Consider the following 27717-nt stretch of genomic DNA (forward strand, 5'->3'; position numbering starts at 1 on the left):
AGTCTTAATTATCATAGGATAAACTTAACCACAGAATCTTTTATCTTCTTCAAAGTCTGAGCATTCCATAAAATTAATTTTTTTAATTAAAAAACAAAACAAATCTTCTATGTTTTAGAAAAGAAATGTTAAAGCTCTTTTAAGAAAGTTACAAAGAAGTGAAAATGGACATTCAAAATTTTATTTTTTAAATTTAGGAATATCCAATGAGACATTCCATAGCATGAGTCTACAAAGTTTCCCAAAATTATGGTGCCAGCTGGAGCAAGTATAGTTTTCCATTTTCAACAATTATGAGTAAGTAGGATGTTCTTCATTTAAAAATTGGAATGAAGAAATCTTTGTCAGGTTAAAAAAACCTGTAAGTGTTCAAACGTGGGTGGATGAATGAAAATAGAAAAACAAAAGTGAAGTACAGAGGGACGAAGTCCCTGGCAAAGACGAGGTTCTACATTAGAAGCCAAGGAGCTCTTTTGAGGCCAGCCTTAGCATCCTGGTGAGACACTGTCTCAATGTAAAAGTAAATAAATAAAAAGGCTGTGTGTATACCTTGGTGCCAGCACAGCCCTAGGTTCAATCCTCAGAATCCACCCCTCTCCCCCGAAAAAAGTCAGGGTACTCTTTAAATTATATTAACAAAAGAGTAGATTTGCAAAATGGATAAAACAACATGTTTAAGTTACTGGGTAAAAATGCATTACATCAAAATTACAGTTCTGACCAGATACCAAATCTAGCTTGAAAAAAATAAAAATCAACAGGGGCTGGGCTATAGCTCAGTGGTAGAGCACTTGCCCCTCATATGTGAGGCAGTGAGTTCGATCCTCAGCACCACATAAAAATAAAATAAAGGTATTGTGTCCACCTACAACTAAAAAAATAAATGTTTAAAACAAAAACAAAATCAATTGGGCTGGGAGTATAGCTCAGTTGGTAGAATGCTTGCCTTGCATGCACAAAGCCCCGGGTTCAATCCCCAGCACCACCACCAAAAAAAAGAAAAAGAAAATTAATTTATGACTTCTAGTAAACACTTTAACATATCCCAAGACCAACTACCATTTGATACTATTTAGTGTTCAAGGTCCTGAAACAACAATTTAAAAACACTAAACACTCCTCACGAAAATGTCTGACTTCCACATTAATAAAGAATATCTCAAAATTAAAACTGCGGTCTACTTACTGGGTTTCATGGCATTGGAAGCATTGGCAGGTGTGCTCCCCCAGCCCGAGGTCGATGCTCCTGCATCGTCCATCTCTCCCCACCCAGGACTGCTTTCATTCGGTTCACCCCAAGCCGAAGTCCCATTATCTGGAGCAGGTGGTGTGCTTTTACTCCAGACTGTAAAAAAGAAGTGCATCTTTAAGAACGACCTGTTAAACAGCTCATGTCCAGAGGGGGTGGGCAGTGGCAGGAAGAGGCACACCCTACATTCTCTTAGCAGAAACAAGACACATGTTCAACCTCTACAGAGGCTATATGGCAGTGTCACTTTAAAGAAGTCCAAGGGCATAACACTTTTGACCAGTACCTACCTCTACCCAGCAGAAAGTCTACCATCAGACACATATGAAAGTCAAAGTCAATGGGACTATATGCACAACATCGACTGCATCAGTGTTAGAAAAACCTGGAAGCAATCTAAATATCTATCAGAAGGGGGCAAGGTAGGGACCAACCAGGGGTCCTCCATAAAATGAATACTAGATATGAAATAATTCAAAGTCCTGTATGTGCTAATATGAAAAGCTTAGAAGTAGGTGAAAACAGTAAAGTGAATAACATTGTCTAGTATAACCCCTTAAAATTTTTTAAAGGATAGACATATTTTGCCAATCTACTGGAACATGATATATGAATGAAACAAACTTCTAAGAGATTATCTATAAAGAGAGATACAAAAGGCTAAGATACTTTTATTTAATTTTTAGTTTTAGGTGAACACAATATCTTTATTTTATTTTTATATGGTGTCGATCAAACCCAGTGCCCTGCGCATGCCAGGTGAGCGCATTACCACTTGAGCCACATCCCCAGCCCTACTTTTCTATCTTTTGCTTTCCTGTACAGTTTAAGGGTTTTTACTAAGTGAATATAATTTTTTTAATGTAAGCAATTTTTATTCTACATAGAGTCAAAGCGCAACCTTCATTTCCTTTCTCATTCTTTTCAATACTTGGAAAAAAAGAACTAGTTAAATATAATCATTTTCTGTGTGGCAAAAAACAAGTGAGTTCATTGATCACAGGTTACTTTGAGGAGTAGAAAACTGATCACTAAAATTATACTAAGTGTAAACAAAAAAGACTTGAAATGTGCATCCCCTTCATATATGGAACTACATGCTTTTATGGGGACATTCAAGTCAAGGGACACTCATGACAAACTAAGAATGAAATTACTACTTATTTTTAACTTACCAGATGTTTCCTATTCAAATGGTGAGGGAACAGAGTTTAATTTCAGGTAAATTACTAACCTGAGATAACCATCTCTAATGAACAGTATACTCCCTTCCAGAGGTAATCATTAAGAATCACCAGGAAAAGAAACCCAAAGGGTCCAGATACCAGCTCTGCTGCAGCATTATGATGCCCTCTGCAAGACAGCTCGGACAGATTCCTTTCACTGGAGGGGAGGACAGGCACCAAGGATGAGTGTGCAGGTAGAATCTGGATAGAAATTAGGTAGATCTGCTTCCACTACCACTTTGGTTCTCTATTTTTAGAACTCATTAACTTTTTTAGAATTCACTTCCCACTTTTTGCAACACCAAGGACTGAATCCAGGGCTCCGTGCATGCCAGCAAGCGCTCTCTACCCATGAGCTACAACCTCAGCCCCAGTTCTTTATTTTTAAATAGAGCACAGTTTGTTTGGTAAGATGTTAAGTCTTTTGGATTCTGCAGACCAAGACAATTATAGAACAATAATTCTTCGGATTAACACAGAGATGCCAGTTTTTTCTCTTGCCACAAAAGAATACCATAATCTACTAGCAGCAGCTGATGCTGCAAGCATCTATAGAAGGACAGGCACTTCAGAAATAAAATTGATCACTAAATAAATGAAAAAATGTTCAACATCTCTAGTAATTACAGAAATGCCAAATCAAAATTATAGAGTTCTATTTCACACTCCAGTCATAGAACAGCAATTATCAAGAATACAAGCAACAATAAATGTGGGTAAGATGTGAAGGAAAAAGGTACATTCATATATTGCCGGTGGGACTGCAAATTAAAAGCAGTATGGAGATTCCTAAAAAAACTTGAAATGGAACCACCATTTGACCCAGTCATCCTACTTCTAGGTTTATACCCAAAGGACTTAAAATCAGCATACTACAGTGACACAGCCACATCAATGTTCATAGCAGCTCAATTCACAACAGCTAAACTATGGAACCAACCTAGGTGCCCCTCAACAGATGAATGAATAAAGAAACTGTGATATACATACACAATGGAATATTAGCCTTAAAGAAGAATAAAGTTATGGCATTTGGTGGTAAATAGATGAAATGGAGAATTTTATACTAAGCAAAATAAGACAATTCCAAAGAACCAAAGGCTGAATGTTTTCTCTGATATGCAGATGTTAATTCACAATAAAAGGTGGGAGGACAGTGGTATTTTGGATTAAACAGAGGGGAATGAAGGGAGTGGAGGGATGGGAATAGGAATGATAGTAGAATGAATCGGACATTATTACCCTATGTGCGTATAGGATTACATCACCTGTGTAACTCTATATCATGTACAACCAGATGAATAAGAGATTATACTCCATTTATTTATGATATGTCAAAATGCATTCTACTGTCACATATAACTAATTAGAACAAATTAAAAAATATATTAAGGGGGAAAAAAAAGACAGGTTCTCTAGCAACAAAGTAGAAACTGCAGGAAAGACTCTCAGAATGAAGCTAAGTTGAACAAATAAACTTTAACTAAAATGCCTTGGTCTAGGCTTTCATTTCTCAATCAAACTTATGAGAAAAAGCCGTTGCTTACCAGATGCTGATTTTCCAGTCATCGGGGTGGGCAGGTTCGGTTCTCGAGGTGCTGGGCCCCCTTGGGAATTCTTATCCCACAGGTTCACATTCTTGTAGTTGTAACTGCTAGGGTCTCCCCATGCTGAAGTGCCATCATCGATGTCCATTTTCCGACTAATTGACTGCGGGGATGGCTCTTCCCAACCGCTGGGTTCCTCATCCTTAGGAGTCGCAGGCTGGGGCCCGCTGCTCCAGTTGGAATTGGAAGGCCGAGCACTGCCTGGAGGTGGTGGGGGTGGGCCACCCCATGAGCCAGAAGCCTCTGGTTGTGGTGGCGGTGGCTGCTGTGGCTGCTGTGGCTGTTGGTGCTGTTTATTCCAGGAACTGGGCTGCCTGCCTGCCTCATTCCATGCGGGGGACCTTTTGCAATCTTCCCATCCACCTTTTGAAGTTAGGCTTGCATTCCCACCGTTACCCCAAGTTCCAATTTCGTTCTGCCCTCCTTCACCCCACCCAGACACAGGCTTACTTGTAGAACTTTCCCAGTTGCTGTTTTTTGCTGGATCAACTTCCTCTCCCCAACCATTCTTCCCAGAAGTCCATCCTTGATTAGGCTGGCGTCCACCTCCCCACCCCTGATCCTTGCTGGAATTCTCATTCCAGGAGGAAGGTGTCTTTTCATCTGGTCTTCCTCCTCCCCAGTTGGAAGAGTTGTTGTTCTTATAGTCATTCCAGCCTCCTGTGTTCTTGGGGTCTTTCCACTCTGTTGAGGCTGAGAGCTCCCCCCATCCAGACTTCATTTGATTGCTTTGGCTGGGTGCATCTCCCCAGCCCCCTGAGTTCTTGGTCTGTGTGGCAGCGCTCTCCCACCCCTCAGTTCCTTTGTCAGACTTCCCCTCAGGCCTCGGCACCTCTTCAATATCCCACACGGTGTCCTGCTTAATTTGAGTTTGGCCCCAGCCAGTGTTTGACAGCACCCTGGGGTCCAAATCAGTTCGGCTTAAAAGAGTCTGCAAGACAGCCTGGCAATCGGGATGTGTGGGCCTGTATGACCGACGGCCAGAATTATGACTGTCACTACTTCCTGCTTTGTGGTTGCTTCCAGTGCTTTGACCTCCAACTTCACTTCCTGTGGAGCTGGAAGATCTTCCCCAACAGGGAGCCTGGGCATTGCCTTGGTTTTCAGGGAGGGGGTGGCCCTTTTGATTGTCCCATGCTCCAGTGCTAGAATTTGGTTGGTTTGGACCACTCCATTCTCCAATTTTCAACTCATCAGACCCAGTCGGCTGTTTCCATTCTCCCTGAGAGACCCCAGATGTCATTTTGTTCCCTTCACCCCATTTGTTGTCATTAGAGTCCTGAGGGCCAAAGTTCCAGGACCCACCCGTAGACCTGTTATTGTTGTCCCAAGAGTCATTTTTTGACCCAGTTGATTTCTGAACAGAAGCTCCTTTCCAGGAGTCCTCTCTATCTTTTCCATTGTTCCCATTGTTTCCAGAATTGCTTTGTCCAGAGACTGTGTCAGTTCCAGAAGGCCCCCTAGCTGCACCCCAAGATCCAACACTCCCAGTCTTTCGATCTCCAGTGCTTTGTGAAGGGGCATCAGTGCTCCTGGAGGTGTTCCCCAAGCCCATTCCAAAGGGCATTCCCTTATTCTCCATGGGGTTTGGTGAACTTAAGTTCAAGGAGTTAGTGTTTCCATTTTTTGGTCCATCAGTGTTATGAATTTGAGCCTGTTCTCTGCCAGAGACAACAAAATTAACACCCGCATTTTCCATCTTTGACTGCTGTTCCCTGGATGCCTGACCTACTGTGCTAGCCTGTGCACTGGAATTACTATTGTCTGTTTCCAATGCCCCTTTCCTAGAAGTTCCTTCTTGGACCAGTGCTGGCCAGGCAGATGGGTTGCTATTTGGGTTAAAGTTGCTGAAGCCAGAGCCAGGTCCGATTCTGTCCTGACCACTCACATTCCTCCAATTTCCTAGTCCACTGTTGCTCTCTGTAGTAGAGTTGGAAGATTGAATAGATTTAGTCTTAGGGTCAGATTTCCAGACCCCAAGATTACATTCGTTCCCAGAACTTGCAGACTGGCACTGGCTCCCTTTGCCTTTGTTACTAGTGGTGCTTCCTGGCAGAGTGCTCTTCTCAGAGCCAGGGTTCGAGGCACTGTTGTTATCGGTGGTGTTTTCGGATGAAGATTCAGTGTCTTTGCTGGCAATGCAAGGCCACTCTTCCATGTCAGACCCGTCTACAATCACCTTGTCCCAGATGTGAATTGGGTTGGGGGAGGCGCCGTTGTTGGAGGAGGCTCCCGGGCCCCAAGTGGAATTTGCATAATTTGAAGCAGCAGCACCTCCAAGGGTTGACTCTGGAAAAGACATGATCTCATCAATCACAGCTGCACATGCATTATCATCAGTAATACCTAGAGCTCAAACTGCCCCTATGAGAGTTCATTTCATCTCCCCACAGACTGGCTTCTCTGTCCAGATGCTTGTCTTGGCTGATGGCAATCACACCTGTCTGAGTCATTACTTATCTTTCATCTGCTTGATGCTGTATCTGCTAAATCTAACTCCACACCATCTCTCAAAGCTAGCTCCCTGTCATTTCTATCAGCAGAGAAGGACCTTTTTGTATCTTGAGACAAATGCAACAGCACCCTAAACTTGCCCCACATCTCCAATCTACTCTATACTCTCAGCTGGAGCGACTTTCCTAAAACACACCTTTGAGTCTATCAATCACTGCTATCTGAGAGCCTTCCACAGTTCCTTAATGCTCAAGAACAAAGCTAAATTCCTTGGCCTGGGGTTTTGATCGAGATGCTCTATGACCCAGGGCCAACCAATCTTTCTAGTCTTATCTTCAATGACTTCCTATGCAAGTATCTACATTCCACAATAGTGTCTTCTCACCTTGGCACCAACTGTTTTTTCCTCCTGAATTCACTCATCTTTCTGGGCCTGGTTCAAATGCCATTTCTTCTATGAAGCTGTTTTTGAGCTCAAAAGCTGAAAATAACCTTTCCCTGTCTCATTTGTCCAGTGCTGTAGCACCATATTTACATCTTCCCTTCTCTGTAACGTGTGTCCCTTTCAGAGCCCCTATCTTGCTGGTGTGTTCCCCACATGGCTAGTGTGGGGCTGCTCAGTGAGCACCTGCTGAGGTGAACGAGCACCTATGAATTGGTGCTAGGGCAGGCGACTACAGATCAGACAGAAATCTTATTCTGACATATCAGCCCAGCAGAACATATTTTGATGGCATTTACCATATTAGGTGGCAAAATGTGACATGTTTTTAATGAGAAAATTTCAAGTTACTTTTAATTCCTTTAATCAGGGAGCTTTAAATCAATATGAAGTTCAAAAAAGCACTACATAGAACTGTATAGAAGTAAGGAAGCAAAGAATCTCAAGCTCTTGAGATGTAGGGAAGTCTTTGATTTTGTGTGTAGACAAAAGAGATTCTGACTCACACTGCACCTTTGTTTCTGAACCTTGGCTACACAGGGAGTGGAAACACACAGGACCATCTCCTCACATGTCTTCCTTTGCAACTGGTTCCTGGAGCCAGGAAGGAGGGGCCATGAGGATCTTCCCTATTCATCCAGGACTGGCCTGAAGCCACCACAGGAAGCCTCATGGGTAGAGCTACTTCTGCATGAAGACTGAGTCACCACTAGGTTTGTTCCTGTCCTTATTTTTCACACGAGGTATTGACAGAATTTTCTAGGAAATTCATTGTTCAAACTTAGAACTCAAATAAAGCATCCTTTTAGTGTCAAATACACTGGCCTTGATAGTGTTTGAGCTCTGAATTTTAATACAACCTCAAAAGATGGTTGAAATTAATATGAAAAAAAATTAGATGGTTGAAATCTGTTAATAAGCTTTAAAAAAAAAAAGGAACCTGTAAATTTTTAGCTGTTGGTTGACTAAGTATTCAACTATTAAAAACTCTTAAAACTTGTCTTCTTTAGAGTGTATAACAAAGTTCAAAATTCAACATCCTTGAAAGAAATAATGATATTAAAGAATTTGGGAAATAATTATAGAATGGCATTATTTGGTGCCCCCCACCCCCTCCAGGATTCTATATCATAATCCCAGAGGTCATTCTCTCTCTCTCCCTCCTCCTGGCATTCTGGCAGAATGAGCCGCCCTGCAGCCTCACCTCCAATTCTTCCCTGAATAATGTGCTCGTGGAGGGTAATGCTGTAGTAAGGCTCTTGTCTGAGGAGACAAAGGGCCCAAGACACACTGAGTCTCTGGCAGAGCACACTTATAGGATACTAAAGCCCACTTTTGGAGAACTGCCCATGTACTTTTTTTTAAATTGGAAATTATTTATTAACACTCTTGAAGATCATTACAATTAGGAAAACGGTAATATATGTGTGAACATGTTAAACACAAAGTTGCAATATCTAGAATTTTACTTCTCATAGTCTTAGTATGTATTTGAAATTCTGTCAAGTTTTATTTTGACTACAGCTGTTTGGTCATTTGAATGCAACTTTTCTTTTTGATAATTCCTTTGTTATTTTCCTTTTCTTTACTCTTTTAAATCTATCCTCTTTTTTTTTTTTTTTCCTTTCTCTCGGTTCGGTTCTATGTCCATATCACCTTAGAATTCACTCTATTCTAGGCCACTGATTCTTTCAGGCAGTCTCTCATTGTCCTGTCTTCAATGATTTTTCAGAGGTCTTATAGAGGTTATGCGTGTTTGCACATTAAAAATTTTTTTTTTTTTAGTAGCTGTATCCTTGATTTTTTTGGGGGGGGGGCGGGGTGGTGATGCTAAGGATCAAACCTAGTGCGCTGCTCATATACCATTTTACTCTGGGATCCTCTTTCATCTTCTGAATAAACCCAAGTGTCTACATCATTAACTGTTCTTTCACACCAAGTCCCTCAAACAAAGCGCACTCTGGGAGGCTGCAAGGCACCCCTCCCGACGCGGGCTCACCTGGCGCAGTCCCACTCTCACTCTGCAGCAGCGCTCCTGTCACTTGTGCGTTGTTTGGGTTTGCTCCAGGTGCTGTGCAGGGAGGAGGCCCTGCCCCACCCCCCAGCATGCAGGACGGTGGAGGGGGCTGCCCACGTTTTAGTAACACTTTGTGGTCCTGCTGGCAACGGAATCGCGGCGGCACCTCCCGAGGCATGTAGCGGGCGGCGCTTGGCGGTTGTCCGTTCGGCACTGCCACCCTTTTGGCATTGTTGCCACCATTGACTGGTGGCGATGGAGAGCTGCCAATTGGGCTGGCGGCCGTTGGTTGGCTTAAACTTGGTTTCGTCACTTCGGGCACTGAAAGAGAGGGGTTGGGAAAGTCTTTGAAATCAAATGAATTGTTTTAGAGATTGTTTTTAAGAAAAGTTACACGAGACCGATTCTAACAAGGCAACTTTTCTCTTTTCACTGTACTTTTGAGGGACATAGTTTTCCCAAATTCTTGCCACCATCTTCAATTTACCGAGGATACAGGGGATGTGGTGGATGATGGTGACAAGGATTAAAAGACAGCGACATCAAGGAATGACATTCCATCAATGAAGGGGGAGAGGGAAAGCAACTATCACTCACTCCTCCAAATCAATGTTGGAATTAATTCCTGAAAGGGCTGACTAGCAAGGTTGTCCACAGCAAAGTCCTTGGTAAAAGGATCAGCCTCAAAGTCGAAATTTCCCTCTTCTTCATTCATTTTCATAAAAGATTGACCTTTGTCTTGGATGCAGTAGTGCAGGTCTATAGTCCCAGCTACTTGGGGGGCTGAGGCAGGAGGATCACAAGTTCATGACCAGTGTTGGTAACCAAACAAAACCCTGTCTCAAAAACATTTTTTAAAAAGCCATGGAGGGGTGGTGCTGGGGATATGACTGTGTGGTAGAGTGCTAGCATGGGCAAGGCCCTGGGTTCAATCCCTAGAGTACAGTGAAAGGAAGGAAGAAGGGGAGGGAGGGATCGAAAGAAGGAGGGAGGAAGGAAGGAAAAGATTGACCTTTGTGCCCCCTTCCTACAGTCCCCAGGTGAAGTGCTTAAACACATTCATCTGTGCTCCTGGAACACACTGTCCATCTTTCCCCACCACAGAATTTACCAGATTATGTTGAAATCCACCATTTATAGGTCCCTCTCCCTCACTGATCACTAATCCCTCAATCAAGGGATCAATATTCATGGGCCTGACAAGGAGTAGAAGCCATGGGGGAACCTCAGGGCTGAACAGTCACATAACTTTGTCACCTGAACTCAAATGCCTGCTTGGCCTTCTATGTAAAAATCAGAAACTTATATAATCTCATAGCTTCCCCCCCCCCACCCCAAAGATGTGATGTTTTCACCCCTAGTTCTTGAATGAATATAGAAATTTTAATATGTAGATATTTTCCCTATTTGCTTTAAATAATTTAATTTTTACTTTAATTTTTAAAATGGTAAACAGCATGGGAACATACAGGGCAGCCATGAAGCTGTATGAGGGATTCTTTAGCCCCCATTCCCCGCAGCCCTACAGAGGTTCTCCTAGATCTGCACCTCCTTCTTCATTCTAGCAAAAGACCACTGCTCTGCCTGGAGAATAGTGCCTGGCAGTGTTTCAGAAATAACCACCAGGAATAATCTGAGGCCTAAATAAACCCCTGCCACTCAGAATAATATTGGGGCTAGCTCTGGTGGCAGTACTGCTTTTACTGCTGAAATGATGCTGGGCCAGCATGTTGCCATTTAACTGGATCCGTTATGAGGAGAGATAGACATCATCAGAAATCAGGGGCCCAATATCTCACTACTGAACATTAGAAAATACTATGAGTGACAGGAGAAGTAAGTTTCAGGCAACCCCTATGTCTACCCTTAGCCAATCAAAGGCAGTACTGGCCTTCCAGTAAGGAAGAGAGTGGGAGGTGGGCAGAGGACCTATATTAAGAAAATAAACCAATCAGGTCTGGGGATGTAGTTTGATGGTAGAGCACTTGCAGGACAAGCATGAGGCTCTGGGTTTTATCACCAGTACCATACAAGGAAGCAAGGAGGGAGGGAGGGAAAGAGGGAGGTGGGGAGAGGGGTAGAGAGAGGGGGTAAAAAAATCAATCAATGTTAATATTAATATATTACCCTCTTCAGGACCTACAAAAGCTGATGGGTAAATAATTGGCAAATGAATAAATAAAGATTATGATTTCTTTTCTGTTTCTGAAAGATTCCGCATGGCATTACCATCCCCTTTTCTTTTATGGGAATAAGCAAAGGTAGAGAAGGTTCTTTCTAACTGGTTGTTGGGATGGAAGAAGCTATGCTTCTGTGTGGCTGCCCTTCTAAAGGGGCTACAATCTTCACTTTAAGTCAGCCAGGCAGGCTATATGCCTGAACTCATTTCCTAAAAAGGAATAAAACAAAGACAGAACAGTTTTAAATGACTGAGAACATCAGTTTGACAAAGGCCTACCTAAGAAATCTGGTGGACAGCAAATATTATGCAAGTGCCCAAACTCCTCAAGGGTACTTTCCCACTATCATATCAGAGACTGGAAGAACTATTAACGAATAAGTCATTTAAAAGCAGAAACACATCTCAACTACTTTTCCTCTAATATGGAACTGTCCTGGAAGATCAGTCAATCGAAACTCTAGAACACAATCAGAAAAAGCCTATAGGACCATGCAAGTCTGAGTGAACTGTGCTTCAGGATTGGAATGGATTCTTATTCTATTTCTTTTATCACATTTCCCTTTGAATTCAAGACCTGAAGGCATTTCAAGGACCATCAAAATTCCTTGACATTAATTGCACAGTGATCTACCTGTTAGGCAGAAAGTCAGACCCAACAAGATGCCCCAAGTACAAAATGAAGGCACAGGGATCCGTGTGGGTACCCTGAAATGCTCCAGAACATCAAATGACAACTGGGAGGAAAATTCGCAAAAAGTCTGAATGTGTCACCTTTTGGGCCCGTTCTTTTCTGAATCTTGATGATACGTAGGTTGTAGCATACATATTTCTGAAGGTGAACTGCTTAAAATGAGACCGTAGTTTCTCATTTTCCAAAGAAAAAGTCTGTGACTTTAAACATGGTCTCTGTGTTACAGAGACACTAGAGGAAAAAAAAAATGCTGGGTATCCTATTTTCTAATTTCCATTCAATCTATTTTTAAAAATCATTTATATGCTTCAATGACTCAGTCTTTCCCCTTTCCCAACCCTTTTATTTTATACCCTTCTCATATCTTATAGTTTGAAGTTATAATTACCTATATTTCTGCAAATACCAATGAGATGCTACTTTCTCAGAAGAAAGCATTCAGGCCAGTTTCTGAATTTTTAAAAACTATGTGTATAACAAACCCAACTGCACAGGACCAATATAAACCACAATTTCCTTTAACAATCTTGATAGAATCAAACATTTTAATAGTTCCTAGAAATGCTTTTAAGGTAGTAGTTAAAATATAAATCAAACCCAGATATTATTTCTGGCTAACAATTTAAAATCACAAAGCCTAGTGACCCATAGTGAGTAGCTAATGAAAACTGAGCAACTTGCAGTAACCCCCAAGCACTTCTTCCCTCCCCCTCATTCCTCACCCTGGTTTCTGTCCCCAACATTTCCCTCCTCTTAAGTCACTCATGGTCTTCAGTGCACTAGTGGCACTCATGGACTTTTTGGTCTTCAACTCATCCGCAGCTTCTGACCCTGCTAGTCACTCCTCCTGCTCTGTTTTGTGTGACTACACCTGCTAGCTCTTTAGCTCTTCCCTTTTCTTTGTGGGTTTCTCAAACTCTAGATTAGGGGTCAGCAAACATTTTGTAAAGGGCTGGATAGCAAATATTTAGGCTTTCTTGGCCCTTAAGGTCTTCATTGTTAATAGCCCAACTCTGCATTTGAAAGAACCAAAGACAATGTGTAAACAAAGTGTGGTTGGGTTCCAGTAAAACTTTTCTATGGACAGTGAAATATCAATTGATAACATTTTTACATATCATGATATATGGTTATTCTTTTTTCCCCATAACCTAAAAACATAATAATAATTTTTAGCTCATGAGAAGTACAAAAATAGGTAGCAAGTCAGATGCATGGTTGGCAACCCTTACTTTTAACTATTCTCTTAATCATCATTATAAAATGGCAGCTGAAGTTGTGCCTTAAAAAAAACCAACAACAAAGAAAAATCAAGCTGGGTATGTTGGTAATGCCTATAGTCCCAGCTATTCTAAAGGCCTAGGCAGAAAGACTGTGTGTTAGAGACAGAAGGGGTGGAGGCAGATGTCAGTGGTATAGAGGCTCTGGGTTCAACTCCCAACACCAAAAAATAAATGTACAAATGAATGGAACAAAGGCAAAAATAATAATAATAAATTAATGTGAAGGTGGGGCTTGCACCCTTCCCACACTGACGCTTCCTGAGCATGTGACACATTCTCTCATGCTGAGGTGTTAAATATGATTTGTGTAAATGTTTCACAAATCACTATCTCCAGCTCAGATCTCTTTTGCCCTTCCCCTTCTTCTTAGTTCCCTGGTTCTAAATCCCATTATCTCCTATCATAACGAATGAAATCATCACCCAAATGTTGCAACCAAATTAGCACCTTGGCAGGTATCTGAGACTCCTCACTCTGCCCCTGCTCCAAAACACACACCACTATCCATCAATCTGGAGTTTAACTATAGCGTCTCTCCAATTCCTTTCTTCTTGTTTACTATCACTACTCATAATCAAGTGAAGCTTTCATTATCTCCCATCTGCACTATTTTTGTGCCTGCTTATTTGAGTCACATTCACTCTCTTAGGGTCAGCCAGTTCTCTCTTTCAACCATATTAGAACATACAGGTATCTCTACACAGTATGAAGGTTGCTACAATTAGTGTATAATTTAAGGGAGAAGGACCATTCTGCCATTAATAATTAAAATAGACTCAGTGTTATTCCAGCAACCACTATGCACTCACTCTAACAGGCCTTCTACAAGCTCAGAAGAAAGACAAGAGTTATAGCCAATGTACTGCAATGGTCCATAGCTCCAGCTGCTGGTGGAAAGTGCTGTGCTTCAGATGTGTACCAGTGGGGTAAAGAGGCAAGGTTATGAATTATTGCTTTGAACCATACTATCACCCAGTGTTGCTTACACTAAATACATTCACTGTTATTTAGCTTATACTGAGTAGAAGATTTTTCCCATTGCTTTGACTCATCATTGGTACTTTTGGACTCAGAATAAATCTGAATAAAACACATGACAGATATTTACTAAGGAAATGTGAAATGCCAAGCACCAGAACCCTTTAGATCTTTGAAGACAATACCTGAGATTTCCCAAACGGGAAGCCTTCTCCTGGGAGCTAAACAACCCCAGGTGCTTAAATCTTCCTGAAATGACCAATTCCTTGACCAGCCTAGAATGAACTTCACAGACTCCAGAGAGGACTATCTCTGTCCCATTTCATGTTGTGGTGCCCACTACAGAAACAGTAATTTACTTCTTGGACACTACAGATATACAAATATCTCTAAGGTCATGCTAGCTTTCATAAACCAGTCATTTCAGAAAGCCAGCCATCACCCAAACACCTTTTTTTTTTTTTAAAAGAGAGAGAGAGAGAGAGAGAGAGAGAGAATTTTTTAATATTTTTTAGTTTTCGGCGGACACAACATCTTTGTTGGTATGTGGTGCTGAGGATCGAACCCGGGCCACACTCATGCCAGGCGAGTGCGCTACCACTTGAGCCACATCCCCAGCCCCACACCTTTTTTTTTTTTTTTTAATTTTAATTTTTTAGTTTTGGTTGTAGTTGGACACAATATCTTTATTTTATTTATTTATGTTTATACGGTGCTGAGGATCGAACCCAGGACCTCGCACTCTACCACTGAGCCCCAGCCCTAGCCCACCCTAACACCTTTTAACAAGGCTAAATGTCTATATTCAAATTCCTCCATTACAAAAATCAATGCAATTGGACTTTTTACTTCCAATCTGACTCTTTATACCAGTTAAATTTCAACTTATCAAATCTTGACCTATTACATCAATTCCTGAAACTCTTTTGATTCTAAGTCTAATGTCCAACACGGAGGATCTGTGCTGATGTCCAAAGGAGTTTTTTCTTCTTCACTACCTGAATGGCAGCCCCAGCTCTAGCCCTGTCACAAGACCACCACTTAAAATCTGTCCTATTCCCGATTCATGAATTCTCACCACCTTTTTTTTTTTTTTAAATGATGGGCGATATAAGGAAAAACATGTAATGAACCAACTGTTTCTCCAAAATACAGAAAAATCTTACTTCAGTCCTCTGTACAACCCAAGACTTGGCACCAACAGTCTTTTCTTTTTTTCTTATAGGGTCTGTTGGGGAAACAGGGGTAGATTCAGAGTTAAGGGAAGACTGCCTGAGGAAGATATCACTTGGGGGAGATGAAAAGGACCCAGAAACATCAGCTGAGGAAAGAGAAGAAGGAGACAGATAAAGTACCTAACAAAGAAGTGGCTTCAAAACTGGGCAAAAAGTAACAGCAAGGTCAGGACCTCCCTCTACTTACAGTCTAACATACCTCAGGAATAATTTTTATTTTTACTTTCTGTCTACTCCTCCATTTTAACAACTAAACCCCTTAGGAGACCTAAGACAGGCTTCTCAGATTACTTTAGGATTATATGGCTTTGTTTTCTGATTGAGGAGCTGGAGTTAGGGAGAATATGGAGACTATGAAGCTGTATTCTATCTTTGGTAGGCATGAAAAAAGACCCTACTGGAAGGAAAATTTGGTAGTAAATAGAAAGGAATTTTTTTTTCTTTTGGTACCAGGGATTGAACCCAGGGGTGCTTAAACACTTTTTTATTTTGAGAGATCTCGCTAAGTTGCTTACAGCCTCACTAAATTGCTGAGGCCAGCCTTGAATTTGTGATCCTCATGCCTCCTGTAAAGCCCCTGGGATTACAGGTGTGCATCACCATACCCATCTTGGAAAGTTAGATTTTTAAGACTCAGGCAAATGTGTTTGAGAACAGACCTGGCACTAAAAACAAAACAAAAAAAGTGCCTCTTTGTTTTGAGAAACAATGCCTAGTAGATTTTCAATTTTCCAACAGAAATACCACTCATCATACAGAACAGTCTGGTCTACAGTACAATTAGAACCTGGCTTCAAGAGCATGAGACTTGTGGCCATGCCCAGGAACTCAAATCACCACATTCCAAAAACCACAGAGCCTATGTTGTCTAGGAAAATTCTATTTTTTAAAATTGTTGTTCCCATAAATAAAAGTTCTTTTCTAAGCAGTGTGCTGGTTTAAAAAATATTGACACACTATTTCTATAAAGTATAATTCATATTTCAATCAAGTAATTTACAAAGATACTTCCCAAAAGAAGCCTACCCTGGACTGGGAACCGGATGAATGGACAAGGGGAAAATACTATTCTCTCTAACCAATTAAGATATAGTTTATAATGGTTTCTCTATTTTCTAAATCACTCTATAAAATCTCAGGCTATATTCTTCTCTGAAATGTTCTTTGAAGAGAAATATATTCCAGTAATACTAATTATGTGAGAATTTGTTTTCCATAACAAAGTTTCCTAAGAAGCTAGCACTATCTTTATTGGTCTTTCATCACTGGGTGACATGCTTTGGACTGAGAGTCTAATAGAACAAAATAAAACAATGAGAAACCAATCATTAGAGGGCCTCCCCATCAGCGTTGACCTCTCCCTCACCCTTCTCCTCTCCTAAGTAATCAGCCACTTCTGATTCCCTTCATCCAGGGCAGTAGTTCTAGTGCACTAAGGTCACCTGCAGAGCTTTTCAAAAATACATCTGCTAGGGCTATGGCCTGAGGCTATGAAAGTCTGGCCATGGCCTGAGCTAGTTAGTGCATTTTGACCACTGTATACAAATGAGTCTATGTATAGCTAATTGAGAAGCACATATTTAAGGAGGCAGCAATAAGAGCTATCTCAAGGAATTAAATCCCCATTCTTAAGGGGAACTGACCAAAAGTGTGATCATCACCAGATAAAACTATAAAATCAAAAATAAAAGGAGAGCAAAAACCAAAAAGGATGGAGACCATTATTGACAATGACCTGAAGGTTATCTGCTTCTGTTTGCAACATATCGCACTATTTTCAAATGGTTAACCTACTCAAAATTAATTATGTTTAAAAAAGCATATTCTAAGATCAGTAGAAGAAATGGATTGGGGTGAGGCAGGATGAAAGGAAAAGGGGAAATACAGGGAATAATATTGGACAAATTATATTGTTATGTTGTGTGCAGGTACAAATATATAACAACATATCCCACCATTATGTACAACTATAATGCCCCAATTAAACAATTTGGTGAAGAAAAAAAAAAGCATATTCTAGGCTCTAGCTCAGAAGAGAATATGGATATCCTAATGTGAAATATGATTTTGATGCTGCCACAGATCAAAGTAGTTAAGGTACATAACTTCCCTCTGTAGTTCATATCCGTAATTAGGAGCTGGTGTTCTGTGTTACTGTTCCATGTAAAGTTTTGAAAAGGTTCAGTTCCAAATCCTGACTCATACTTTTATTTTTGTTTTTTGGTACCCAGGAATTGAACTCAGAAGCGATTTACCACTGAGCCAAATCCTTAGCCCTTTTTATTTTGAGATAGGATCTAAGTTGCCTAGGGCCTTGCTAAAGTTGCTGAGGCTGGCCTCAAACTTGCAATCCTCCTTCCTAAGCTTCCTGAGTCGCTGGGATTATAGGCATGTACCACTGCACCCTATATGACTCAAACTTTAAAAAAATCCAGTATTTACTCTTTTACCTCCTAAAAAGTTTTAATTCTAGCCAGGTGTGAGAATGCACTCCTGGAATCCCAGCTACTTTGGAGGCTGAGTCAGGAAGATTGCAAGTTTGGGGCCAGCCTCAGCAAAAAAAAATAAAAAGGGCTGGGGATGTAGTAGATCAGTGGTAGAGAGCCTCTGGATTCAATCCCTGTACCAAAAAAAAAAAAAAAGGCAAGCCAAACAGGAACTCTAATACAAGTTCTCTTAATTTGTCATTATGCTCTTCAGTGACTGCAAACAACCCACCTTAATGACTCTACACCCTCTATCTTTTAAGTAGACTGAAGGCTGAGTCAACAGTGCAAAATCTGAACAAAAGATTCTAACGAGTGGGGGGGGGGGGATCTTACCTTTGGTTTTTTGTTCCGTGACCTGCAAAATAAACAGACACAAGTACATGAGATTTGCTTTTTAATTCAGAACTATAAAGACTACTTTAATTCTGATAACTCAGTTATTTCAGATTGTCAGATACACAGTACACAGGCAGGGTTGAAACCCAGTAAAAGCAGCTGAGAGTCAACTCAGACACCCTTCTTGAGACTATGCCCACATGACCAGCTACAGCTTACATGATCACTACTGGGAAGAATTCTAAAAATAAAAATAAAACTTTAAATGCACTCCACACTCTTTAAATGATGCGATTCCTGAACTGGGAATGTTGTTTACCAGTCTGCCTGCTATAGCTAGAGAAAAATCAAATAAAATGTGGCCCAGAAACTAAATGAGCCATAGAGATAAAAGGTTTTCCCTATGAGTATGTACTCAAATACTTTTCATCTCAAATCTGAACAGCAAAGCCTCAGGGACCCATGATGAGAGACACCAGAGATCATGGTGGGAAAGCAGGATTCGAAACGAAGCCTTGCTACTTTCCTGGCTGTATGATCTCAGTTTTCCATTTATGTGCTGAATGGAGATAATAACAATCTCTCTCTACAAAAGGCCATATTAAGGATTAGATCAGATATCCTGTGCCAATGCTAAATGAATGTTTGCTATTATCAAAGTTTATTAAAATTGCATGATGTAGAACAATAAGATTGGAATGAATATGTAAATTTTGTCAGGTGCAGTAGCACATGCCTATAATCCCAGCAGCTCAGAGGCTGGGGCAGAAGGATCAAAAGTTCAAAGCCAATCCCAGCAACTTATCAAGGTCCTAAGCAACTCAGTAAGACCCTGTTTCAAAAGTAAAAAATAAAAAGGGCTTGGTTGGGATTTGGCTCAGTGGTTCAGTGCCCCTGGGTTCAATCCCTGGTGGTAGTGGTGGTGGGGGACCTGTTAATCTTTTAAAACACTTTTGCATTGGTTAACTGACTTTTGTAATAAACATTATTAGAAAATGAATTCATAATCTTACAAAAGAAGAGTTGTGGCTGGGGATCATATTGGGTTACATGAAAAAATGATTATCTTTGAAGGGTATGTTCTGTAGCTAACCCAGTCCACCTCGAAAAGAATCCCAGCTGAATCCCAGATTCAGACTCTGAATCAGCTAAAACATCCATTCGTAGGACTTCCTGGAATGCTCCTACTTTCTTTTTTTTCTTTTTTAAAAAAAAAGATCAGTTAGTTTTTTGGGGTTTTTTTTAACCATTTATTTTTTTAGTTGTAGGTAAATACAATACCTTCCTCTGAGCCACAACCCCTGGCCCTCCTATATTCTTGAATTAGAAGATAAGCTAATTCTACATAGTGAATTTGTGGAACACAGTATCTTTTTTTTTTTTTTTTAATATTTTTAGTTGTAGATGGTACAATACCTTTACTTTACTTATTTATATTTTTGTGGTGCTGAAGATCGAACCCGGTGCCCCACACATGCTAGGCAAGTGCTCTACCACTGAGCTACAATTCCAGCATGGAACACAGTATCTTAAAATGAATGTTTTCCAGTACTAATTGCTACAGAGCTCAAATCTATTGAAAATCCTCTGTATAACCCTTACTTATCCACAAATGAATGGATTTGCATTCACATGACAATTCCTTAAGGCAATTTAGGTTTTAAACCATTGTAAATATTTCTTACAACCCCACTTTGAAGATAGTTTTTTAAGTAATAAACCAAATAATGTCAAATATGTCTTATAATGTCTGTCCTGTTAAAAGAGCCAGTCCCTAGTCAGTGAAAAGCTACATGGTCAAAGCACATGTTCTGCCAACACCACACAATGCTCCTTTAGCATCATCAGCCTCCTGAATGAAGAGTCCTCCTTTGACACCTCCCTCATGAATGGAAATCTTAACACGGTATATTCAGGGGTGGCTTTGGAAACAGTAGAGTGACACAGTCATTGAGAACAGCGGAAAAGGCTCACATTTAATTTCTGTGTGAAAGTAATTTAGTTTTAGCTTTAAATAAAAGCTAATTTTATAATTATATAATTATCTTTCATGGCCCCCTCCTGCCCCAACCACCAGGGATGGGACCCATGGCCTCAGCCGTGGTAGGAGAACACTCTACCACTGATGTCCGTCCCTACCCTGCCATTATTCATTCTTTTTTCTTTTTTAGTTGTCAATGGACCTTTGTTTATTTGTTTGTTTATGTGTGGGGCTGAGAATCCAACCCAGTGCCTCACTCTCTCTAGGAAAGCACTCTACCACTAACCACAACCCCAGCCCTATCATTCACTCTTGATCACTCTTTTAGTTATTTGAGTGACTACAGGGCACAGGCACTGCCCCAGTTACTAGTAACACAACATGAATGAAACTTCAAGACACTTCCAGCCAGTCTAAAGGGGAAGACAGATGCTAAAAATGGTTATATGGCAAGGAATCAGGCAGTGAAAAGATGTGGAAGGACACGCTGGTCGAACAAGTGACCACATAACAGAACCTTGGGCACCTTCTCTATGATTCTATGTACTACAGCACATTTTATGCCTCCTAGCTTATCTTCACAATAAGGTAAACTTTGTGCTTTTTCCTCAGAATTGCTAAAATGGAGGGGCTGGGGATGTGGCTCAAGCGGTAGCGCGCTCGCCCGGCATGCGTGCGGCCCAGGTTTGGTCCTCAGCACCACATACAAACAAAGATGTTGTGTCCGCTGAGAACTAAAAAATAAATATTAAAAAAAAAAATTCTCTCTCTTTAAAAAAAAAAAAAAAGAATTGCTAAAATGGAATTTAATTATGAAATTATGCATTGGCTCAGTTAACAAAACATTATCAAAAGCCATCAACCAGCCTATGTCAGTCTAGATTCTATATCAGCTGATCTAGATCATTTTAAGAGAAATAACTAAGTTTTTATTGTTCAAAATTAGCTACTTCAAATTTCAAGTGGTTTTCCAAATGCATAAACTGCAAAAACAACATCATCTGCAGAAATAAACCCAATTCACTTTCCATTACATCCATACTCTTTTAAATTTATTTTCCCATTAGTGAAATATACTATAAAAGTTTACAGATGCATTTTTTAGTCATTTCTAGATATTGATAATTTTATTTTAAGAAAACTGTTATCTATGTGACGAATGAAGATGAAATGGACATTGACTAAAACAACCATGCTATTTGTCATCTTGTTAACAGCCTCTACTCAAGGCCCCTGGTGTCTAGCCTATAATCATCCATCCCCAAAGACTACAAAATCTGATTTTTGTACCAATTTAGTAGATGAAATGTGTGAGTGCCTAGAAAGAAAGGAGGTTTTTTCTGAGGTTCAATCTCACATTTCTCCAATTATGGTGGTGTCGGGGTGTGAAAGACCCCAGGCAGGAGTCCACAATCAACTGGGACAATGCCACCAACATCCTAGTACTGGTGTGACTGCACCCTGCAACCTCAGTGTTGAGCAATGTGGCTGTGTGCCCAAAAAAAGCTTCTGGGTTCTTATGTGGCTTCCTCTCTTCAGATTCCTTATCCAGAATTTTAGACAAGCTAACAAGCTTAGAAGAGGAACAGCAAATGTGAAGCAGGTACTCTGACAGCTGTGACAGGAAACATAACTCTATTAGGTAGAAACAAACAAAATTAAAGTAGACAAAATCTTAAAAGAGCACAGCAATCTATTGCAGCACCAAATAACAATCAATGTTCTTTATCAAATAAAGTCATACAGAAAACATAAAATTATATTTCATATGTTGAATTTGGCAAGGTCATATGAATCCCAATTCTTAAAATCTTTCCAGGAATTTTCTTATGCTGGTCCCTCACTAATTGTCTATTTCAAGACTTCAAAAAATGAAATTATGGAAAATGGTCATATCTAATGATGCTGGGAAAACCTGTAGTGCCCCTTATGTCTCAAGGTGGCTTGTGTCCAATTGCCCTGACTGTTCTACATCTAGAGGTCCCTCTGAACTGTGTAACTATTTACACCTCCTTAAACTCAGCCACCCTAACTAGCAAACAGCAATGAGGCCCTGCTTCCCAAGTGTTTCAGGTGGCGGTAAACTGGCAGCAAATCCCTTCACCACCCCCAAAACACAGCAGGAACTCTGCTGAGTCAGGGGAAAGCAGGGGACAGACAGGGCAAGGGGCCAGGCTCAGAAGCCAATGGGGTGTGTGCAGGGCGTTCTGACTACTCTCTGCTTCTGATAGCTGTCACACAAATGCTTCAACTGACACCTGACAGCTGTCTTTTTCACCCCGATTCCACTACTCAGTACTGGGAACTGAACCATGGAGCTATATCCCCAGTCCTTTTCATTTTGAGACAGGGTCTCATTAAGTTCCCCAGGCTGGGCTGAGGTTGTGGCTCAGTGGTAGAGCGCTTGCCTAGCATATGCAAAGTACTGGGTTTGATCCTCAGCACCACATAAAAATAAATAAATAAAATAAATGCAATGTGTCCAATTATGATTAAAAAATATTTTTTAAAAATTACCATTACCCTGGCTGGTCTCAAATATGCAATTCTCTGCCTGGGCCTCCAGAGTAACTGTGATGATAGGCATATACCAGTGTGCCCTGCTCCTCTCTTTTCGTCTAGCATTTCTCTATTTCTTATAAGCAAATTCCTCAAATTCATGAATGCTCTAAATCAAACTAGCAGGCACACTGGGTCCTTTGAGGAACATTTCTGGATGCAATTATCAAAAGATAAACTCATCTAAACAATAATTTTATGGATGAACCAAAAGAACACCAGGGAACAATCCAGCAGGTTTTCAAGAGTCAAGTCTACAAACTTATTTAAGATAGTGAAGATTCGATTATGATACAAAGAGAGATGTATAACAAGAGTCCAGAGCCCGGCAGCCCCGCCTTCCTCAACATCATGCTGCTGTTTTCATAGATCAGCGGCAGCGTGGTTCAACATCCATTTTATGATTAGTGCATAACTTTGCATAACTGAACTTTCTCCTTCACTATTTTTTTAATAAACTAAGGTCTCAAGTAGAAATATTAAGACATCAGGTACCCAAGCTACTAAGATAATCACTTATTCTGCAAGCTGGACAGATGTGAGACTTATTTAATTGGTTAACCCACCTTCTGAGTGGCTTCTTTTTTCTTTTTATCCTCTTTCTTCCTTTTCTTGTCTTCCATTAACTGTTCTTCCCTTTCTTGCTCCTTCTCTCTGTTAAAGTAAAGTCACATCAGAAGGTTACACATTTATATTCTCTCCACTTCTGTAACAAAGTTCATCTCCATGGCTGAACAGAATATAGCATTTTACTTAAACTGAAAGTATGCATAAAGTTCACCACAATTAGGCATTCCCATATCTTGGTTTATCATCCCTTTTACAAAATATTAAGTTTGACTTCAATAAAGTCTATTAAAGTGGTCTGAATAATATTTAGCCAAAAGAATACACATGCATGTGAGCACATACACACACACACACAAAGGATTAATGTATTTTTTTCTTAATATTTTCTTAGTTGTAGATGGACACAATACCTTTATTTTATTTTTATGTGGTGCTGAGGATAGAACCCAGTGCCTTCCACACACGAGTTGAGCACTCTACTACTGAGCTACAACCCCCACCCAGATTAATGTATTTCTAATCAGCAAAGGATCAAATTTGGATATAACAACATCCAACTGGCTTATGGAAATATTCATAATAATGCAGAATAAGTTAACTCCATTATGGTCTATATGTATTTATTATAATTTGTTTCCCCTTTCCTTATTTTTCCTCTACATCTGGTTTATTTGTTTGGTGCTAGGGATTAAACTCAGGGGTGGCTTTATAACTGAGCTACATCCCCACTTCTCTTTTTAGTTGTAGATGGGCATAATATTTTTATTTTATGTATGTATGTATGTATGTATGTATGTATGTATGTGGTGCTCCCATGTGCTAGGCAACCACTCTACCACTGAGCCACAATGCTAACCTCCTACCCTAGTTCTGTTTTTTTACTCTTTGAGACAGAGTCTCAGTAAGTTGCTGAGACTGACCTTGAACTTGAGATCCTCCTATCTCAGCCTCCCATGTCACTGGGATTAGAGGTGTGTGCCAAGGCTCCTGGCTCACATTTTTTAAGAGCTGTATATTTTACAAATTTTCTTTAAAAAAATTTTTTTTTTCCAGTATGGGGGATTGAGCCCAGAGGTGCTCTGCCACTGAACTATATTCCCAGCCCTTTTTATTTTTAAAATAGGTTTTTCCTAAATTGTAGGGGCTGGCCTTGATCTTGGGAATCTGACAATCCCCAAGTCTAATGCTGGATTTCTGTGGATTCAGGTTATATATACATCAGTCTAAGTGTGATAAAGCTCTTGGAGGAAAACCACTTGCAGCAGGGTGCCACTCTATGCAAATGGGTTTACAAAATCTGGCCAGATGGATGTTGACCACCTAATGCAGGCTGACCACTGGTTCTGTTATTTGGCTCTAAGAACTTGCTTTCTCCGGTTTTAGGTGGAAGGAAAGTATGGAGTTCCACGTCCCTGTAATTAGGCTTCCACATTTTATAGTAAAGCTGACTACAGAAAAGGAGCAGCCGCTACCTGAATATCGCCTGCTAAAATATCTGGTGCTTTAAAAAAGCAAATTGCCATTTTTTTCCTAAGTCTAAAATTATGCTAAAATAAAAAGTTCCTTTTTTAAAGGTAATGTAAAAAGAAAGTTTTTAATTAGACACATTCTTAAAAAACAACTAATCTTTTCAAATACTTTTCCTATAAACAGGTAATTCAGGAAAAGAGACTAAAATTCTTGCTCACTAAAAGTGGTTTTATTTCCAAAACAAATATTTTTTGAAGCATTTTAGCAGACAGGCTGTGCTTTTGCCCTGTTTTTTTGTTTGTTTGTTTTTTTTTGGGGGGGGGTTGTTGTTGTTGTTTTGATACCATGCATCTCTGTAGAATTTAGTCTTCTCCTTAAATTTCATTTCCTTAGGGAGAATTTACTTTGCCAAACCTGACTTTAAAACCCAGTCACTGGGGCTGAGGCTGTAGCTCAGTGGTAAAGTGCTTGCCTTGCATGTGTGAGGCACTGGGTTCAATCCTCAGCACCACATAAAAATAAATAAAGATACTCTGTGTTCATCTACAGCTAAATAAATATTTAAAAAAATAAAAAATAAAACCCTGTCACTGACTTCAGTGTGGCATTCACTTTTCTCCGACCTCAGCTGGCATATTAGCATCATTTATGGAGCTCTACAAAATCCCTCCACCGAGTCAGAGCCCTAGCAGAGGGTGGAGGACAATCGCACTGGAGGAAACCGGTGATGGTGGTGCCATACAGAGGGACTGACCAACAAAAAAATATATTAAGAATGACAACAGCCAGGTTTCTCACCATTGAGAAAAGGAGTTACAAAAATGTAAGGGGAGAAAACGCAAACAAACCCTGTGAGACGGAATCAAAATTAATTATTAACATGAACTGTTTCACTATTCAGAAGTACAAATATCAATAAATACCAATGTCACTTGCAGAGTCAATGGTAGTAAGGTCTCAATGCTGATGTTTTCCGTTGATGGTGTACTGTGGTCTGCAGAAGAATGCTCGTTTAGAGATATACTACAGTGTTGGTGAAAGGACTGCGGGTGATGGGGCACTGGGTCAGCAGTTTATTCTCAAATGAATGAGGAAAAAAAAGAAAGCTTTTCAAAACCATACAGATTCAAATTCTGTTAAGTTCGAGACTGTTTCCAAAAACAAAACAAAATCCAAACAACAAACACAAAACTATTGCCCAGGCAGCACTCCCGATCAATTACACAGAAATTGCTAGGGACTTTTAAAGCCCCCCACCCGCAGTGGTTCTAATTCTAGAATATAAGCTGCCAAAGCAAGCACACCCCCAAGTGTTCCAACATGCAGCTAGGACTGAGAAGCACTGATCAAATTCTCATTCAGATATACACTTTAGAACTATTACCTGCTTTATACCTCAAAAATCAAACCTCTCCTGCAGCAACCAAATACAAAAGCCAGGTGAGGAGGTGGATCCAACCACTGCATGGAAGTTAGAAGAGAACTTCATCTCTACATATACAATTAGAAGTAAAACCCCTTCCAAACTGCAAGTTAACTCATTCAACAAATTCAGTAAAAATATTCACTGAGTACTTAGTACTCTCCAGCCAACGCATGGCTTCCAGGCATGTACAGAACACAGAGCAGAGCCCCTCAAATCCCTCCCAGCTACAATGTGCGCTGCTAGCCCCAACCGCCTCAGCCAATTACCCAGGGTGTTGTACAAATCTCTTCCATGTGGGTCCTGACGTTGTCTAGGAGCTGGGTTTAATACCAGCTACTGTGCTTGCCATCCCAGTAGATAAGACTTTGTTACTTCTACTTAATTTTTGTCAGTACTGGAAGAATTAAGGCACAGTATAGGTACAACAAAGATACAAGTATTATAATTCAAAACAAATCTGGAATGATAGAAACCTCTGTGTGTGTGTGTGTGTTGTGTGTGCGTGCGTGGTGTGTGTGCTGGGGATTGAATCCAGGTCTTAAACATGCTAAGTACAAGATTTACCAGCAAGCATCACTCACAATCCCAAACTATTAAAATCCTATAAGGTGAAAAAATAATACAACAGCAATTCAAATTTTTATTTATGTATGTATGTATTTACTGTACTCACTGTTGAGAGTACAAGTGCCTTTAAGAAAGTAATTCTTGTTGCCAGGGATGTAGCTCAGTGGTAGAGCACTTCCCTAGCATGTGCAAGACCTTGGATCTGAAGCCAGCACTTGGGGTTGGGGGTGGAGGGTAAAGGGAGCTATCCCTTGAATAAAAGGAAGCTATCCAATATGCACCTGAGCTGAGACACAGCAAGACTCTTGCTCGGTATATCTGGGTCCAGAACAGCAAAGATGCTGACAGCCCCCCAACACCTGCTGTGGCCTAGAGCTTAAGCCTCTGAAGGTTAGAGACCTGCAGGGGAAAACTAGGAGCCAGAGAGCTGGGCTACGCGCCCAAGTGCTGGCACTCAAAGCCAGCTCAGCCTCCACATTTTCCTTACCCAGTCTTCACTGCTGACATAAAAACCATCCTCCCTTTTATTGCCCAACACATTTTACCTAACTGTCAAGTCCTGGCTCAATATCCACTTGCTTCAATGAAATCTTGCCTGCCAACTCCAGTTCCCAAGAACCTTGACCTCCTGTGTATACCCCATGTGGAACTGTGTACACCCTGCCTCTGTGTGGCCCTGGAAGTGTCTCAAAGTAGACACCACCTGTCATGGGCAGCATCTGGGCCTGTGAATGACCTTCTGTACCGCGGCTCTTACCAGGGATCTGGCAGGCAAAGAGTGGTTTGGGGACCCTCTGTGTTTTACCTCCCCCTACCAGGTTGCCCAGAGACTGATCCATTAATTAGGTGTCTAACATGAGCTAGACATTTTTCTGAGCTCTGGGATATGGCAGAAACAAAACCAGGCTCTAGCTTTCAGGGACCTTGCCTTCCAGCAAGGGATACAGGTAACAAA

General features: G+C 40.6%; 1 protein-coding gene across 1 annotated transcript in view; it reads right to left on the reverse strand.

The window, feature by feature from the left end:
* The window catches only part of Tnrc6b (trinucleotide repeat containing adaptor 6B), a 186935-nt gene that overhangs the window by 44658 nt on the left and 114560 nt on the right, over positions 1–27717 (reverse strand). The window contains exons 5-9 of the mRNA XM_077798936.1: positions 23296–23383; positions 18187–18208; positions 8978–9316; positions 4023–6371; positions 1187–1345 (exon numbers count right to left, since the gene is read on the reverse strand). Coding sequence (XP_077655062.1) covers positions 1187–1345; positions 4023–6371; positions 8978–9316; positions 18187–18208; positions 23296–23383 — 2957 coding nt within the window. The remainder of the gene's footprint in view (positions 1–1186; positions 1346–4022; positions 6372–8977; positions 9317–18186; positions 18209–23295; positions 23384–27717) is intronic.

The sequence above is a fragment of the Urocitellus parryii genome, chromosome 5 (assembly GCF_045843805.1).
Source record: "Urocitellus parryii isolate mUroPar1 chromosome 5, mUroPar1.hap1, whole genome shotgun sequence".
NCBI classification, from domain to species: domain Eukaryota; kingdom Metazoa; phylum Chordata; class Mammalia; order Rodentia; family Sciuridae; genus Urocitellus; species Urocitellus parryii.